This window comes from Pseudophryne corroboree, chromosome 2 (assembly GCF_028390025.1).
Source record: "Pseudophryne corroboree isolate aPseCor3 chromosome 2, aPseCor3.hap2, whole genome shotgun sequence".
In the NCBI taxonomy this organism is placed as follows: Eukaryota; Metazoa; Chordata; class Amphibia; order Anura; family Myobatrachidae; genus Pseudophryne; species Pseudophryne corroboree.
Genome location: NC_086445.1, coordinates 244,593,792 through 244,613,727, shown reverse-complemented (window position 1 = coordinate 244,613,727; position 19,936 = coordinate 244,593,792). Strand labels below are relative to the sequence as shown.

Sequence of the window (19,936 nt, the reverse complement as noted above, 5' to 3'; positions counted from 1 at the left end):
ATGGCATGCTGGGGGCTGACCGACACCTCCCCCTGTTGAACAAGCAGAAATTGCGAATGCATCGCAATTTCTGCTTGTTAGCATAAACTAAGGATGGCTCCTGCCGGCGCAGTTTAGCTGCGTCCGCAGGGGTCCTGCCGCCATGTTCTTGATCGCGGCAGCTGCATGTGACATCACACAGCCGCCGTGATCATGCCCCTGTTTGGCCGCCTCCACCCCTGCTCGCGCCGCAGAGCTCTGTCTCCTCCCTGGAAACAGAGCATTGCCCGCCCTGCGACCGTCTCTGCCTGATTGACCGGCAGAGCCGATCGCATTTTCACACACTGCGATACAACCTGAATTAGGCCCTAAATTCAGAGATGCAGATACAGCATTATGGGTAGTGTACATTTCATCCACAACTATTGAGATTTAGAAATAAATCTATTGTGCAGCTTGTTAAATGTAGAAATTGTTACAACAGTTATAAAAACATCAACATGTTCCAATTAGGAATCAATCTAAACGACCATATTAAATATGATATTTTATAGGAAGATATGTAAAGAAGGTGCTCATAAAAGTATTCAACAGTGATATATGTATTCACACAGTGTGGTCAGTTCTGGTTATCGCCCCATAAATTGCTGCTATGATAATAAGTCTCTTGAAGTCAAGGTCCCAATTATTTCAAAGCAGTTCAGGTATGCCACTTCCCATTAGGGATATTTACCAGTCCTCAGATGACCTGTACCCATACAGTCTTTGGTCAAGACAACTTGCAGATTCATTTGCTGTGCTTTTGAGACTGGAGAATAAGTTAGATGGATAATGCTGGTGTCTCTGGGAGAAGGCACTTGGTTGGTGATCCTAAAAAATCGCTGGTGGTACAGTAGGTTGTTGGTAAGTAGCTGCTCAACGCTTTTCTCTGGGGCAATCTCCTCCCAGGTTTCTCAGGACTTGGATTAATTACTTTGGTAAAACCTAAACTTTAATATGTAATTCAGAAAGGCAACAAGACTCTAGGGTGAGATGTAGTAATGATCGCATTATAACTGTCCAGTGGCATGCAGTGTCTTCTTGCCGGGTCAGTTAACGATGTATAGCAGAGTATGGGAGGAAAACAGGGCACCTGGAGGAAACCTGTGCAAATACGGGAGACCATATAAACTCCACACCATTGGGACATAACTGTGAACTGAACTCATGGCCTCCGTTCTGTGACACAGCAATGCTAACCAGTACACCATTTGTTACAAAAATAGTTGGCAATTGGGGCGGAATAAAATGAATAGATGTAAACTGTGGTTTAATTAAAACAACACTACACCATTCGTGCTGCCCAATATTATGGAGCCTATTCCTGTATTTTGTATACATTTTTATTTTTTATTTTTTAACCTGAACTTTATTGCATCAGAAAATACAAGGTAATGTAGAAGCCTAGCTTGACCAGGAATGGTAATGGAACACTGCAGGAAACCAGCTGAAACCAGCTCTCTTCCTGGTTGACAAAGGTGTGGTCTTGATTTAATTATTAGCAGTCTTCACATAGGTTTACTGTGGCCCATGAACTGTAAGCCCAGAACCCTTGCAAGAGGTCTGGGGGTATATCCTTTACAGCTTAGTCCATGCGGGCTGCGGTCAGGATCTGGGCAGTTGAGATCCTGACAATCAGAATACCAGCATCTGGATCCTGTCAGAATTCCGACGGGTGCTGAAGGAAAGTACAGAGGTTAGGGTTAGACATTAGAGCAGAGATAAGGAACCTTCGGCCCTCCAGCTGTTGTTGAACTACACATCCCAGCATGCCCTGCAACAGTTTTAGCATGGCCAAATAGAAAAACTGTAGCAAGGAATGCTGTTATGTGTAGTTCAACAGCAGCTGGAGGGCCTAAGGTTCCCCATCCCTGCATTAGAGGGACGGTTAGGGTTAGGCTGCAGGAGGGAGGTTAGGGTTAGGCAGTTGGGGACGATTATGGCTAGGCTACGGTAGGGGTGTGAAGGTGTTAAAATACTTACTAGGATCGTCTGAATTTTGACCGTTTGGTTGCTACTGTCAGCATCCTGGCCGTCCATGGATATGTTTAGTTTTGGTCCTCCCTCTTATAGCTGATGTAATGCTACAAGCCAAACTACAGAATGGGGCAATATTTGTTTTATTGTAATTGGCTATTCATGGTGGTGTGGTTTTTATTTTTTATTTTTTTGCATCTTATGTGTCCTGATGACCATTGTCCCTATCCTCCCTATAGGTACAGACTCGTAACATTCGCTGTCTCCCTGATATACTTGTCATAAACTGTGAAGTTAACAGCACAAAGGAGGCAGAGTTTTGGAAGACCCAAGCAGAGGTAGTTATCTACTCTAACAGCTTCTATTCTATGGTACCTTCAGTTCATTGATATGCTACAAAATGTAATTGGATCACGTCCGACATTACCAGTGTACATAACGTCTTGAAGATTGGTGCGAAGATGTTATTCTGTTTCTACCATTAGGGGGGTATCCAATTACCTGTGGGCCAATTAGCTCCAATGCGGCATGCTCCTCCACCAGTGGTGTAACTAGAAGTTTTTTTCTCCCCCAAGCCAAAAAATTCTTCGGCGCCCCCCCCCAATCCCCCATCCCCCATAATTGGCACTATGAAAGGGACAAACATGTGCGCGCCCCCGGCGCGCGCTGCCAAAAAGGGTGTGTGGCTTTGATGGAATGGGCGTGGCTTTGCATAAAGGGGCGTGGTATTGCAGGAAAAGACTTCCTTATACCCCAGTTTTGCAACCTGCACGCCCAGACGTTAGCCACCACTGGAAAGAAAAATAATCCTGATTCATGCCCCTTACATTATTTGTCATTTTTCCTCCTTATAGTAATGCCCAGTATACATTATGCCACATACTGCAATGGCCCTTAGACATTATTCCACGCACAATAATGCCCCCGACACATTATGCCACACACCGTAATGCCTGTGACACATTATGCCACACACCGTAATGCCTGGGACACATTATGCCACACACCGTAATGCCTGGGACACATGACGACAGGAATCGCAATGCCCGTTATACATTATGCTACACACTGCAATGCCCCTGATACATTTATAGCACATACAATGTCTGTGACACATTATGACACACACTGCAATGACTCTGAGACATTATACCACATACCACAATGCCCGTGATATAGTATACAACACACAGTAATGCCCGACACATTATGACACATACCGCAATGTCCGTGATACATTATGCCACACACTGCAATGACCCTGAGACATTATAGCACATATCACAATGCCTGTGATATAGTATACCATACACCATAATACCTGTGACACATACCGCAATGCCCGTTATACATTATGCCACACTGCAATGCCCCTGAGACATTATACCACATACCACAATGCACGTGATATAGTATGCCACACACCGTAATGCCTGTGACACATTATGACACACACCGCAATGTCCGTGATACATTATGCCACACACCGTAATGCCCATTACACATTAAGTCCTACAGTAAGGCTTCTAATTACTTTTAAATTACCTGCTCGTTGCCAGGGGTTTCATGCTCTTGGTTCCATGCACGGTGCCAGGGGTTTTCATGCTCAGGGTGTCATGCTCGTTGCCAGGTGTTTCATGCACTGGGTGTCATGCTCGTTGCCAGGAGTTTCATGCACTGGGTGTCATGCTCGTTGCTAGGGGGTAGTGCTTGTTGCTAGGGCTGTGCTCCCAGTGCCACATATGTCCCCAGTGCCACATACTCCCCCACGGTGCCAGGTACTCACATGCCCCCAGTGCCAAATATAGCCCCCCCCCCTCCCCCAGTGCCACATATGCCCCCAGTGCCAGATATTCCCCCACAGTGCCAGGTGCTCACGTGCCCCCAGTGCCAAATATAGCCCCCCCCCATGTGCCAGGTACACATGCAGTGCCATATATCCCCCTCAGTACCCCCCCAGTGCCATATATGCCCCCACACTTCCCCCCCCAGTGCCATATATACCCTCAGTGCCCCCCCAGTGCCATATATGCCCCCTCAGTGCCCCCTGTGCCATACATGGCCCCTCAGTGCCATATATGCCCCATCAGTGCCCCCTGTGCCATACATGCCCCCTCAGTGCCATATATGCCCCCCCTGTGCCATATATGCCCCCTGAGCCATATATGCCCCCTGTGCCATACATGCCCCCTCAGTGCCATATATGTGCCCCCTGTGCCATATATGCCCCCTGTGCCATACATGCCCCCTCAGTGCCATATATGCCCCCTCAGTGTCCCCTGTGCCATACATGCCCCCTCAGTGCCATACATGCCCCCTCAGTGTCCCCCCCCCCCCCCCTCGCTGCTGTGAACGAGGGACAAGGAGGGCACAGCGCGCGCCTCTCTCATGTCCCTCCTGCATCTCCGTCTCTCTGGTCTAATAAAGGAAGTGCCGGTTCGTGAGCCAATCAGAGCTCACGAACGGCACTTCCATTATTAGACCAGACGGACGGAAACGCAGGATGGACACGGGAGAGGCGCGCGCGGCGCGCTGTGCCCTCCGTGTCCCGTTACAGCAGGGAGGGAGAGGAGACAGCAGATTGACATGCGGACGCTCGTCCGCATGTCAATCTGCTCTAAATCAGTGGCGGCGCCCCCGCAGCCCCTCGCCCCCAAGCCACCGCGAGGGCTGCGGGGGCAGTAGTTACGCCACTGTCCTCCACCCGATGCCGGCACTTATTGGGGATTATGCTTGGGGGTGCCTTCTGGCACCCGAAGCATAATTCGCGATAAGTGGCCTGCTGGAGCCGTGATAACACACGGGATCAGTCCCCGATCCAATGTGTTATCGCATGATCGCAGGTCCAATTTCTCTTACGTCATAGAGGATGCTGGGGTCCGCATTAGTACCATGGGGTATAGACGGGTCCACCAGAAGCCATTGGCACTTTAAGAGTTTAATAGTGTGGGCTGGCTCCTCCTACCAGACTCGGTTTAGAAAATGTGCCCGGAGGAGCCGGTCACAGCTAGGGGAGCTCTACAGAGCTTTTCTAGTAAAGTTTATTTTTAGAGATTTTTTTATTTATTTACAGGAGGCTGTTGGCAACAGCCTGCCTGCAACGAGGGACTGAGGGGGGAGCAGTGTCCGCCCTGCGGGGTCTGAGCCACTGTCTCCGCTGACTGGACATTGAGCTCCAGAGGGGACAGATCGCGCCCCGCCACAGGGGAACGCTCACCCCAGCAGCCAGCCGCCACCCCCTTGCAGAGCTGAAGTGTGGCGAGTGAGTCACTGTACCCCTTCACAAGCGGGGGGTCAGTGTGAAGATGACGGCTCAGCGGTACTTAGGTGCGGCGCTGTGAGGGGCACCCTGAGCCGGTGCCTTAACCCTACACTGACCAGAAAGCCTGTCGGGGTCTGCGGATCTCAGCCAGCACAAAATCCTCAGGCCAGTATAATCTCAGAAGAGTAGGAAGACTGTGCCATTAAGGGGGCGGAGCTTCTCCTCAGAGCGGACCCAGCAGCGTTCAGCGCCATTTTCCTGCCTGCAGCTCACTGCCAGTGGAAGAACAGGTTCCTCCAGAGCACCTCCAGCTATCTGTACGGTACCAGGGGGTTGTAGAAGGGAGGGGAGGCTGTGTGTAAAGACTGTGTCACCTATTAAGGGACACAGTCAGCGCTGGTTTAGGGTCTCCCTATACCTATAATAGCGCTGTGTGTGGGTTGGCTCCAATCTCTGTCTCTCTCTGACATTCTTGGGGGAGAGGGGGGCGGGGGACTCTGTCTGCCCAGTACCCTGAGTGTATGTGGGGCGATTGGTGTGTATTTGCAAACATGTCTAGAGACTTTGTTTCATATGCTGCAGAGGATTTATCTTCCCAGGAAGATCCCATCCCATGTAATCAGGATTGCACTGTTGTAGCGCAGATCCCAGCTAGAGAGCCGGAATGGTTAGCCTCTCTTAGGGGGACTATTTTTCAGATTTTTGACACGGTTGCTAGAATTGAGCATGCAACTCAGGTTCTGCAATCCTTTATGGTTGTATGGTCTGATACTGCTTTTTCAGGGTCCCCTGCGGTACATTCTCACAAACGTGCACTTGCTAAGATTATGCAGGATGACACGGACACCGATTCTGACACTGCAGGCGGTGACGGGGATGTGTCAAGGGGGACGGCATCACTTGCAAAGGGGGTGCAGTTGATGATTGAAGCCGTAAGGGATGTGTTACACATTACTGATACAACTCCTGAGCAGGTAGAGGAGGCCTTTTTCACAGACAGTAAAAAGCCCCCTCTATCCTTTCCAGCATCTAAGGAATTAAATGCTATCTTTGAAAAAGCCTGGGAAAATCCGGAGAAAAAATTCCAGATTCCTAAGAGGGTCTTGGTTGCTTTTCCCTTCCCAGAGGAAGATAGAAAAAAGTGTGAGTCCCCGCCGATAGTCGACGTCTCTGTCTCCAGGCTGGTAAACAGGTGGTATTACCAGTCCCGGGATCTACCGCGTTGAAAGACCCAGCAGACCGCAAGGTGGATGCTACGTTCAAATCTATTTACATGGCTGCAGGGGCTATTTTGCTGCCTACTATAGCCTGTGCTTGGATTTCTAAAGCTATTGCCAGGTGGTCAATCACTCTGCAGGAGGAATCGACTACTTTGGATAAAGGTGACGTTGATTTATTTTTGCGTAATATTCAGGATTCTGCAGGCTTCCTGGTAGATTCCATGAAGGACCTGGGTTCCATGGCTGTGGGGATCTCCTCCATGTCTGTCTCGGCTTGCAGGGGTCTCTGGCTGCGCCAATGATTTGGACGCGGAATCCAGGAAGAGCGTGGAGGGCCTACCATATACAGGTCAGGCTCTCTTTGGGGAGGCACTGGATGCGTGGATTGCCACGGCTACCGCGGGTAAGTCTACTTTTCTCCCCTCAGCTGCACCGGCTACGAAAAAGCCTTTTACACCAGCCACGTCATAGCCCTTTTGGCCTGCGAAGCCTAGAAAGAACAAGCCTTCGAACACTTTCTTCAGAGGTTGTCGTGCTAATGGAAAGAACCCTGTTCCTGCGGGCTCCCAAAACCAGAAGCGTGCTTCTGATACCCCAAAGTCCTCCGCATGACGGTGGACAGTTAGGCCTGGAGGAAGGTCAGGTGGGGGCAAGACTCCGGCATTTCAGCCACGTCTAGGTGTCGTCTGCCCTGGACCCTTGGGTACTGGATATAGTGTCCAGGGGGGGTACAGGCTGGAGTTTCAAGATCTCCCACCTCACCATTTCTTCAAATCAGGCTTGCCAGCTCTGCCAGCAGACAGAACAATTCTTCTGGAGGCTATCCAAAAATTGGTGTTATCCGAGGTTATTGCTCCAGTTCCACCTCATCAGTGGAACAAGGGTTACTATTCGAACCTTTTTGTGGTACCGAAGCTGGATGGTTCGGTACGGCCAATTCTGAACTTAAAATCTCTGAACCCTTATCTCAAGGAGTTCAAATTCAAGATGGAGTCTCGGAGAGCTGTCATCTCAGGACTGACGGAGGGGGAGTTCCTGGTGTCCCTCGACATCAAGGATGCGTACCTCCACATTCCCATCTGGTCGCCGCATCAGGCATATCTCAGGTTTGCACTGTTGGACGATAAGTACCAGTTTCAGGCGCTGCCGTTTGGCCTCTCCACAGCACCGAGGGTCTTCACCAAGGTAATGGCGGAGATCCGCAAGCAGGGGGTGAACATAATTTCGTATCTGGACAATCCTCCTGATCAATGCGTCGTCCAGGGAGAAGTTGGTAAGATCCGTTGCTCTCACGACACAACTGCTCAGAGAACACGGTTGGATCCTGAACCTTCCAAAGTCTCATCTGGAGGCGACAAGGAGGCTGTCTTTCCTGGGGATGATCCTCGACACGGAGGTGCAGAGTTTTTCTACTGGTGGAGAAAGCATTGGTGATTCAAACAATGGTCCGGGATGTCTTGAAGCCCTACCGGGTATCGGTTCATCAGTGTATCCGCCTTCTGGGGAAGATGGTTGCCTCCTACGAGGCTCTTCTGTACGGAAGGTTTCATGCGCAATACTTTCAACTGGATCTCTTTTGCCTCCTACGAGGCTCTTCTGTACGGAAGGTTTCATGCGCGATCCTTTCAACTGGATCTCTTGGACCAGTGGTTGGGATCTCGCCTACACATGCATCAGAGGATACGTCTGTCACCGAAAGCCAGGATTTCGCTCCTCTGGTGGCTACAACTACCACACCTTCTGGAGGGCCGAAGGTTCGGAGTTCAAGACTGGATCCTTCTAACCACAGATGCAAGTCTAAGAGGTTGGGGAGCAGTCGTTCAGGGGGAAACCTTCCAAGGAAGGTGGTTGAATCAAGAATCCCTTCTCCCAATAAACATCCTGGAGCTAAGTGCCATGTACAACAGTCTTCTGCAAGCAGCACACCTTCTACAGGATGTCCAGGAACAGTCGGACAACCTGACCACTGTGGCCTACATAAACTGACAAGGCGGAACGTAGAGCAGGGCTGCCATGTCAAAGGTGTCAAGAATCCTCCTCTGGGCAGAAAGACACGCGGTGGCGACGTCAGCAATCTTCATTCCGGGAGTAGACAACTGGGAAGCAGACTTCTTCAGCCGCCATGATCTCCATCCGGGAGAGTGGGGCCTCCACCCGGAGGTGTTCGAGGAGGTAACCGGTTGGTGGGGGGTTCCTCCCATAGACATGATGGCCTCCCACCTCAACAAGATGCTGGGGAGATACTGTTCCAGGTCGAGAGACCCGCAGGCAGTGGCGGTGGACGCACTAGTAACACCCTGGGTATTCACGTCAGTGTATGTGTTCCCTCCACTTCCTCTGATACCAAATGTTCTTCAGCTGGTCAGAAGAACAAAGGTTCTGGCATTCCTCATTGCTCCGGACTAGCCAAGAAGGGCTTGGTACGCGGATCTGCTGGATCTTCTGTTGGAGGATCCAAGACCCTTACTTCTTCGGGAGGATCTGCTACTGCAGGGGCCGTTCGCTTTTCAAGACATACCACGGCTACGTTTGACGGCACGGCGGTTGAACGCCAGATCTTAGCTCGGAAAGGTATCCCGAGTGAGGTTATCCCTACCCTGATACAGGCTAGGAAGGGGGTAACGTCTAAACATTACCATCGAATTTAAAAAAAATATGTTTCTTGGGGTGAATCCAAGAAATTTCCTGCGGTGGAGTTTCAACTTGGACGTTTTCTCCTTTTCCTGCAAGCAGGTGTGGATATGGACCGGAGATTGGGCTCCATCAAGGTCCAAATCTCTGCTTTGTCCATCTTCTTCCAAAAACAATTGGCTGTCCTCCCTGAGGTTCAGACCTTTTTGAAAGGGGTTCTGCACATCCAGCCTCCCTTTGTGGCGCCAACGGCACCCTGGGATCTTGATGTGGTGCTGCAGTTCCTGCAATCTGCTTGGTTTGAGCCTCTACTGGAGGCTGACATCAGGTTTCTCACGTGGAAGGCGGTCACTTTGTTGGCCTTAGCTTCTGTTCGACGTGTGTCGGAATTGGGGGCTTTATCTTGTAAAAGTCCCTGTCTGATCTTCCATGAAGATAGGGCGGAACTTAGGACTCGTCCACAGTTCCTGCCTAAGGTTGTATCGGCTTTCCATATCAACCAACCTATTGTGGTGCCAGTGGCTACTGACTCCTCAATTGCTTCAAAGGCCTTGGATGTTGTGAGGGCTTTGAAGATTTATGTGAAGAGGACAGCTCGTCATTGAAAGACTGACTCTGTTTGTCCTCTATTATCCCAAGAAAATTGGGTGTCCTGCTTCTAAGCAGTCGATTTCACGCTGGATCAGGTTCACCATCCAGCATGCATATTCTACGGCAGGATTGCCATGTCCAAAATCTGTAAAGGAAGGCCCACTCAACTCATAAAGTGGGCTCTTCCTGGGCGGCTGCCCGGGGTGTCTCGGCTGTACAACTTTGCCGAGCTGCTACTTGGTCTGGATCGAACACATTTGCCAAGTTTTACAAGTTCGATACTTTGGCATCTGATGACCTCAAGTTTGGTCAAGCAGTCTTGCAGGAGCCTCCGCGCTCTCCCTCCCGTACTGGGAGCTTTGGTACATCCCTATGGTACTAATATGGACCCCAGCATCTTCTAGGACGTAAGAGAAAATAGGATTTTAATTACCTACCGGTAAATCCTTTTCTCGTAGTCCGTAGAGGATGCTGGGCGCCCGCCCAGCGCTTTTGTTTTCCTGCATTGGTTTTACAGTTTAGTACTGCCTGGTTCCTAGGTAAGTTCTGCGTTATTACTGTTTCAGTACTGTTTCAGCTGTTGCTAAGTTTTCCGGCATGTTAGCCGGATTTGCCTGTTGTGTGAGCTTGTATGAATCTCTCCACTATCTGTGTAATTCCTTCTCTCGAAGTATCTCGTCTCCTCGGGCTCAGTTTCTAGACTGAGTCTGGTAGGAGGGGCATAGAGGGAGGAGCCAGCCCACACTATTAAACTCTTAAAGTGCCAATGGCTCCTGGTGGACCAGTCTATACCCCATGGTACTAATATGGACCCCAGCATCCTCTACGGACTACGAGAAAAGGATTTACCGGTAGGTAATTAAAATCCTATTTTTTATTTTACAGGGAGGGGAGGAGCAGTGTCCGCCCTGTGGGGTCTGAGCCACTGTCTCCGCTGACTAGACACTGAACACCAGAGGGGATAGACCGCTCCCCACCGCAGGGGAACGCTCACCCAAGCAGCATACCGCCACCCCCTTGCATAGCTGAAGTTTGTGGCTAGTGAGTCATCGACTCCCCTCCCCCCCCCCCCCCACCCCCACCCCCTACCAAGCGGGGGGCCGGTGTTAGGATGGCGGCTACAGGGTAGGGGCGCAGTACTAACTGGGAGGCTCAGCGGTACTTAGGTGCGGCGCTGTGAGGGGCACCCTGAGCCGGCGCCTTAACCCTACACTGACCAGAAAGCCTGTTGGGGTCCGCGAATCTGAGCCAGCACAAAATCTTTAGGCCAGTATAATCTTCAAAGAGCGGGAAAACATCGCCATTTTCCTGCCTGCAGACACGATGCCAGTGGAAGAGCAGTCCCTCCAGAGCACCTCCCAGCTATCTGCACGGTACCAGGGGGTTGTAGAAGGGAGGGGAGGCTGTGTAAAGACTGTGTCACCTATTAAGGGACACAGTCAGCGCTGGTTAAGGGTCTCCCTATAACTATAATAGCGCTGTGTGTGGGTTGGCTCCAATCTCTGTGTCTCTCTGCCATTCTTGGGGGGGAAACTGTCTGCCCTGTACCCTGTGTGTATGTGGGGTGTACAAGCAAACATGTCTAGAGACTCTGTCTCGCATGCTGCAGAGGATTTATCTTCTCAGGAAGATCCCATCCCATGTAATCAGGATTGCACTGTTGTAGCGCAGATCCCAGCTAGAGAACCGGAGTGGTTAGCCTCTCTTAGGGGGGCTATTTCTCAGATTTCTGAAAGGGTTTCAAGGACTGAGCATGCAACTCAGGTATTGCAATCCTCTATGGCAGTATGGTCCGATACTGCTCCCTCGGGGCCCCCTGCGGTACATTCTCACAAACGTGTTCTTGCCCAAATTATGCAGGATGACACGGATACTGATTCTGACACAGCAGACGGTGATGGGGATGTGTCGAGGGGGACGGCATCACTTGCTAAGGGGGTGCAGTTGATAATTGAGGCCATACGGGACGTGTTACATATTTCTGACACTCCTCCTGAGCAGGTGGAGGAGGCCTTTTTTACAGACGGTAAGAAAGCCCCTCTCACCTTCCTGGCATCTAAGGAATTAAATGCTATATTTGAAAAAGCCTGGGAAACCCCAGAGAAAAAAAATCCAGTTCCTTAAAAGAGTTCTGATTGCTTTTCCCTTTCCTGAGGAAGATCGAGTCCCCGCCTATGGTTGACTAAAACAGCCCCGCGATCTGCCATGTTGAAGGACCCGGCTGATCGCAAGGTGGATGCTACGCTCAAATCCATATACACTGCTTCAGAGGCTATACTGCGGCCTACTATTGCCTGTGCATGGATTTCTAAAGCTATAGCGAAGTGGTCAATCACTCTGCAGGAGGACTTGACTACGATGGATAAAGGTGACGTTGATTTGTTTTTACATAACATGCAGGATTCTGCAGGGTTCCTGGTAGAATCCATGAAGGATCTGGGTTCCATGGCTGCGGGGATCTCCTCCATGTCCGTCTTGGCTCGCAGGGGTCTCTGGCTGTGCCAATGGTCTGCGGACGTGGAATCCAGGAAAAGTGTGGAGAGCCTACCCATATCAGGTCAGGCTCTGTTTGGGGAGGCGCTGGTTGCGTGGATTGCCATGGCTACCGCGGGTAAGTCTCCTTTTATCCCCTCAGCTGCACTGGCTATGAAGAAGCCTTTTACTCCCAACACGTCATAGTCCTTTCGGCCCGCTATGCCTAGAAAGAACAAGTCCTCCCACACCTTCTTTAGAGGTGGTCGTGCCAAATCCAAAAAGCCTGCTCCCGCAGGTTCCCAGGACCAGCAGCCTGGTAACCTGCGTTTATTCAAATCAGGCTTGCCAGCTTTGCCGGCAGACAGAGCTATACTACTGGATGCTATCCGAAAATTGGTAGTGTCCGAGGTTATTGTTCCAGTTCCACCTCCACAGTTGAACAAAGGTTACTATTCAAACCTTTTTGTGGTACCGAAGCCGGATGGTTCGGTAAGGCCAATTCTGAACTTGAAATCTTTGAACCCTTATCTCCGGGACTTCAAATTCAAGATGGAGTCTCTGAGAGCAGTTATCTCAGGACTGACGGAGGGGGAGTTCCTGGTTTCCCTGGACATCAAGGGTGCGTACCTCCACATTCCCATTTGGTCGCCGCATCAGGCCTATCTCAGGTTTGCACTGTTAGACGATCACTATCAGTTTCAGGCACTGCCGTTTGGTCTCTCCACGGCACCGAGGGTCTTCACCAAGGTGATGGCAGAGATGATGGTTCTCCTCCGCAAGCAGGGGGTGAACATAATTCCATATCTTGACGATCTGCTGATCAAGGCATCGTCCAGGGAGAAGTTGTTAAGATCCATTGCTTTCACGACACATCTGCTCAAGGAGCACGGTTGGATCCTGAACCTTCCAAAGTCTCATCTGGAGCCGACAAGGAGGCTGTCTTTCCTGGGGATGATCCTCGACACGGAGGTGCAGAGGGTGTTTCTACCGATGGAGAAAGCTTTGGTAATTCAGACAATGGTCCGGGATGTCTTGAAGCCTGCCCGGGTATCGGGTCATCAGTGCATCCGCCTTCTGGGGAAGATGGTTGCCTCCTACGAGGCTCTGCAGTACGGAAGGTTTCATGCTCGATCCTTTCAACTGGTTCTCTTGGAGGGCCGAAGGTTCGGAGTTCAGGACTGGATCCTTCTAACCGCAGATGCAAGTCTAAGAGGTTGGGGGGCAGTCGCTCAAGGAGAGACCTTCCAAGGAAGGTTGTCAAGTCAGGAGTCCCTTCTTCCGATAAACATCCTGGAACTAAGAGCTGTATACAGCGGCCTTCTTCAAGCAGCACACCTTCTACAGGATCGGGCTGTTCAGGTGCAGTCGGACAGCGTGACCACAGTGGCCCACATAAACCGACAAGGCGGAACGAAGAGCAGGGCTGCAATGTCAGATGTGTCAAGAATCCTCCTCTGGGCAGAAATGCACGCTGTAGCGATGTCCGCAGTCTTCATTCCGGGAGTAGACAACTGGGAAGCAGACTTCCTCAGCAGACACGCTCTCCATCCAGGAGAGTGGGGCCTCCACCCGGAGGTGTTTGAGGAGGTAACCGGTTGGTTGCGGGTTCCTCACATAGACCTGATGGCCTCCCGTCTCAACAAGAAGCTGCAGAGGTACTGTTCCAGGTCGAGGGACCCACAGGCAGTGGCGGTGGACGCACTAGTAGCACCGTGGGTGTTCACTTCAGTGTATGTGTTCCCTCCACTTCCTCTAATTCCGAAAGTTCTTCAACTTGTAAAAAGAACAAAAGTTCTGGCAATCCTCATTGCTCCAGACTGGCCAGGGAGGGCTTGGTACGCTGATCTGCTTGATCTACTGCTGGAAGATCCCACGGTCCTTACCTCTTCGAGAGGATCTTCTACTGCAGGGGCTGTACGCTTATCAAGACTTAACATAGCTACGTTTTTTTTAAATTCAGTAATCTTATTGTTTTTCCTTTTTCTTTTAAACAAAAAGACAGAACAACCAAACAAAAATACATTTCCAGAACTAAGGGAATACGCAGATTCCCAAATCTTATATCATTCAATCACAGTATCAGAGATGTGCAGGCTTATTTTCCAAAATAGACCTATATAAATCAGGAAAAATGTCACGTCAGCACAGTTTTCAAATACAATATACATGTACTTCTCGGGTATCTAGCTATAATTCTGAAATACAAATCATCAAGTACGAGCAAAGGCGTGCCTGGCTGCGGGCCCCAAAAAGTGCTAAACAAGAGGGAGAGGCAACACTCCCGGTACAAATCCAGCTTCCATAATTCTACCCAATCCCTGTGGTACGCATCATATCCTTCTATCGCACCCTAATATCGATCACACAGTGGTGAGTAATCAGTCACTCCGGTTTATTGAGTTTGGAGACTCGAGCTATTTACCCCACAAGTCGTGATATTTTTTCCTTGCTTTTCTGGCTAAGTAAACATATTTCTCGTGAGAGGCCGTTTCATTAACCAGCGAAACCCATGACTGTAATGTGGGAGCATCTTTAGGTAACCAGAGTCTGGTGATACAGACCTTGGCTAGGCCACATAGATTAATTATATATCGTCTGCTAGGAGCATCCAGGGTATCTTCCTCTATAGCCGACAACACACATACTACCGGGGTACACACAAACGATGGAATTCCAGTCGACACTAAGACATTAATAATACCAGACCAGAATACTGCTATCTTGGGGCAAAGCCAGATAATGTGCCAGAAATCTGCATCCAAACTGCCACACTTAGGACATCTGGTAGAATGAGTACCCCCTATGCGGAACAATCTCACTGGTGTCATATACACTCTGTGTATAATAAACAATTGGATTTGCTGATATCTAGTGGTGGTAGTAGGTAACCGTGGAGAGCATAGAGCACCTTCCCATACCTCATCCGAAATTGATCCCAGGTCAGATTCCCACTTATTTCTAAGAGGACAGTAGGTCAGAGTAGTGAGACCGAAGTACACTTGTATAAATATTGGATACCAAATGCCCATTCCCCAAGTTTTGTAAAAGGGACTTGACTGGGTAGTCGATAATCATCAGAGGGGTATTGGAAAACTGTGCGTTAATCGCATGTCTCAGTTGCAGGTAGCGGTAGAAATGAAAAGAGGGTATATTATAGTCTTGTTGGAGCTGCTGAAAAGATTTCAATATGTCGCCATTGTACAAGTGCCCCAGGGATGTTACACCCCACCTCCCCCACACCGCCCTAGTTTGAAGCGAGGCTAATTCTGGGAAACCAAGGACATTGTCTAATGGAGTATCTGGGTCTATACTCTGGCCTAGTAAGATAGCATGCACCTGCTTCCATACAAGAATGGCCTGTTTTATTATAGGGATCTTGGATAGTTTAGTGTTCCCACAGAGTAGCATTTGTAACTGTGTGCCATCAGGATACTCCTGCAGAATCATTTGTGAGTGTATAGTGAGAGTATCGGAGTGTCAGTTACCCATTCCCAGATATGCGCTAATTGCGCAGCGTAATAATAACATTTAAAAATAGGGAGGGCTACGACTCCCAACAATCTCGGTCTAGACAAGGTGTCAAGCCTCAACCGTGCTCTCCTGCTAGCCCAAAGCAAGGAAGATAGCAAGCTGTCAATTTGCCTGAATATTTTTAAGCCAATATGTATAGGTGACTGCTGAAGGACATGAAGGAGCTTAGGGGTGTGTACAAGTCACCCGGTGAGATTCGGGCTATGCCCGATTCTCACTATGCGACAGGGGCTAGGTCGGCACATAGTCAGTATCGCAAGCACATAATGAGTGCTTGCGATGCTGGCTATGTGCGATTTTGGCTTCTATAGAGAGAGTCAAAATTTACTTGCCTGCACAGTCTATCTATTCTTGTGATGCCGACCGCGCATCGACATCGAATTGGGATCGCAAGGTGACTTTCACCTTGCGATCTGCACTATCTTTTCTTATGATTTTGACTATATAGTCAGAATCGTAAGAAAAAATCTCACTGTGTGTACACACCTTAAGGTAGATACACCATTTTCACCAAGTTGACCCTACCAGTAACAGTCAGAGGCAAAGTCCCCCATAAACAATCTGCGGCATAATATTAAGAGAAACTTAAGTACAAGGATCATTCGATACCCATAAACCCAGATATTTGAAAGAATCTACCCATTTAAGCGGGATATGGATCAATGGGGCTACTAGGATTGGGCCCCTAAGTGGAGTGATGTTGGATTTGTCCCAGTTAATTTTTAGCACAGAGAAGTGTCCATAGGTATTTATCATATCTAGAAGTATAGGCATAGAGGAAACATAATCATCAACGAATAATAAGAGGTCATCAGCGTATAATGATATTCTGTCCTCTCTTGCGCCCACCCTAATACAATGGAAAAAAGGGGGGCCTGGACTGCACATCCTATTACTAAAGTTATCAAGAGGTGCTATCATGCTGAGGCTTCTAATACTATGCTGGAGGAAGAGAGATGTAGATGCACACTCTTAGCACTAAGAACACTGATAGTAAAAATAATTTAAATAAACCCTCACAATTAACATGGGAGTATAATTGAAGTTCTTAGCACACATTTGCGCAAATATGCGGGCCATGTACATCACATGGGTCCCTAAGTGCTAAGAGTGTGCATCTGCATCTCTCTTCCTCCAGCATAGTATTAGAAGCCTCAGCATGATAGCACCTCTTGATATCTTTAGTAATAGGATGTGCAGCCCAGGCCCCCCTTTTTTCCATTATATTTGTGTATATATTGTACACTGGAAGGCAAGGCTTGCTTCCTCTGGTATTGGCACTCCTCCCATTCACCCTCAGGTGTTTTAATTAGCTGGGCTCCTGCATTTCAAATCACACATTGATAAGGCCCTATTTATAGGTAAGTCCTGAATAAATTTATAGAATGTGATAGTATTAGGAATGTTAGGTACGCATGTGATGAAGTCACCTGGCCGCGGTACATGGACCCGCATATTTATGCAAATGTGTGCTAAGAACTTCAATTATACTCCATGTTAATAGTGAGGGTTTATTTAAATTATTTTTATTATCAGTGTTCTAAATGCTAAGAATGTGCATCTGCATCTCTCTTCCTCCAGCCCACCCTAATACCCAGAATGTCTTGACTAGCTCTAATCAAACATGCCAATGGCTCAATAGCAATGGCGAATAGAGTGGGGGACAGAGGGCAGCCTTGTCTCGTTCCCCTAGACAGGGGGAAGGAGTGCGACACATACCCGTTCACCGAAACTGGCCATGGGCAGGAAATATAGTAATTTAACATATCCGATAAAATTGGGACCCATGCCAAATCTACTTATAGTTTCCCATAGGAAGGCCCACTCCACTGAATCAAAGGCCTTTGTGGCATCTAAAGAGGCTACAACAGAAGAGCAGGCCTCCCCCCGAGAAACCTGAAAATGAGTGAACTGGCATCTTAAATTAACAGCAGTGTACTTACCAGGCATAAAGACTGTTTGGTCAGGGTGAATGATTTGGGTTATAACCCGATTGAGTCTGAAAGCCAGGACCTTGGCTAGGATTTTAATATCTGTGGGCAGCAGATAGATAGGACGATATGACTCAACCGGCTTGGGAATCACTATGATTAATGCCTCTGCCATAGATGGGAGAAGCATATTTTGAGCAAAGATTGTATTGAATAAACTAATAAACTAAGCAACTGGGGAGCAAATAATTTAGCGTGCTTCTTATACAACTCTGATGTAATGCCATCAAGGCCAGAGGCCTTACCATCTGGAGATGCGGTAATCGCTGCTTCAATCTCCTCCAATGATACAGGAGCATCAAGAAGAGGTCTAGCTTCACTTGAGATACAGGGCAATTGGATTCCATCTATACCACGGCTGCGTTTGATGGCATGGCAGTTGAGCGCCAGATCTCAGCTCGGAAGGGTATTCCGAGCGAGTTTATTCCTACCCTGATACAGGCAAGGAAGGGGGTGACGTCTAAATACTACCATCGAATTTGGAAAAATATGCATCTTGGTGTGAATCCAAGAAATTTCCTGCGGTGGAGTTTCAACTTGGTCGTTTTCTCCTTTTCCTGCAAGCAGGTGTGGATATGGGCCTGAGACTGGGCTCCATCAAGGTCCAGATCTCCGCTTTATCCATTTTCTTCCAGAAACAATTGGCTGTTCTCCGTGAGGTTCAGACTTTTGTGAAAGGGGTTCTGCACATCCATCCTCATTTTGTGGCGCCAACGACACCCTGGGATCTTGATGTGGTGTTACAGTTCCTGCAATCGGATTGGTATGAGCCTCTACAGGAGGCTGAAATCAAGTTTCTCACGTGGGAGGCGGTCACTTTGTTGGCCTTGGCTTCTGCTCGACGTGTGTCGGAATTGGGGGATTTGTCCTGTAAAAGTCCTTATCTGGTCTTCAATGAGGATAGGGCGGAACTCGGGACTCGTCAACAGTTCCTTCCTAAGGTTGTTTCAGCTTTTCATATTAACCAACCTATTGTGGTGCCAGTGGCTTAGACTCCTCAATTGCTTCAAAGGCCTTAGATGTTGTGAGGGCTTTGAAGATTTATGTGAAGAGGATGGCTCGTCCTAGGAAATCTGACTCTGTTTGTCCTATGTGATCCCAAGAAAATTGGGTGTCCTGCTTCAAAGCAGTCGATTTCACGCTGGATCAGGTTCACCATCCAGCATGCATATTCTACAGCAGGATTGCCATGTCCAAAATCTGTTAAGGCCCACTGTACTCGTAAGGTGGGTTCTTCCTGGGCGGCTGCCCGGGGTGTCTCGGCTGTACAGCTTTGCCGAGCAGCTACTTGGTCTGGAACGAACACGTTTGCTAAGTTTTACAAGTTCGATACTTTGGCCTCTGATGACCTCAAGTTTGGTCAAGCAGTTTTGCAGGAGCCTACGCACTCTCCCTCCCATTCTGGGTGCTTTGGTACAACCCCATGGTACTAATATGGACCCTAGCTTCCTCTAGGACGTAAGAGAAAATAGGATTTTGGTTACCTACCGGTAAATCCTTTTCTCGTAGTACGAAGAGGATGCTGGGCGCCCGCCCAGCGCTTCGTTTTCCTGCAGTGTTTATTTACTTCAGTACTGCCTGGTTCCTAGGTAAGTTCTGCATTGTTTACGGTTTCAGCTGTTGCTGAGTTTATCCGGCATGTTGGCCGGATTTGCCTTGTGTGAGCTGGTATGAATCTCGCCACTATCTGTGTATTTCCTTTTCTCGAAGTATGTCGTCTCCTTGGGCACAGTTTCTAGACTGAGTCTGGTAGGAGGGGCATAGAGGGAGGAGCCAGCCCACACTATTAAACTCTTAAAATGCCAATGGCTCCTGGTGGACCCATCTATACCCCATGGTACTAATATGGACCCCAGCATCCTCTACGGACTACGAGAAAAGGATTTACCGGTAGGTACCTAAAATCCTATTTTCGGCCAATAAAAACTGCCTCTAATTGGATACCGCGATAATGACCATTGGTCATTAATTGTGATAATTAGACGTTTTATCGCCCAAAACGGCGTCGGGGCTAATTGGATACCTCCTGAAATGCTAAAGTATCCTCCGTATTTTGATACTATATTTGTCTAAACGGTGAAAGCTTTCATTACGTGCAATAACCTCTCTAAGTGCCAACATAAAAGTGATCATATTAGAAGAGCCAGAAATGAACGTTGTTTTGTTCCAGTCTGTTTTATTATTGATGTGACTTTGTTTTGAATGAAATCTGTCACATGTGTGACCTGGAGATTGCTATG

At 48.8% G+C, this 19,936-nt stretch overlaps 1 protein-coding gene across 4 annotated transcripts in view; it reads left to right on the top strand.

Moving 5' to 3' along the window:
- PAN2 (poly(A) specific ribonuclease subunit PAN2) overlaps positions 1 to 19,936 on the top strand; it is a 295,174-nt gene that overhangs the window by 191,634 nt on the left and 83,604 nt on the right. For all 4 annotated transcript variants that reach the window (XM_063952590.1, XM_063952592.1, XM_063952589.1 and 1 more), the window contains one exon: positions 2,235 to 2,333. In XM_063952590.1, coding sequence (XP_063808660.1) covers positions 2,235 to 2,333 — 99 coding nt within the window. The remainder of the gene's footprint in view (positions 1 to 2,234; positions 2,334 to 19,936) is intronic.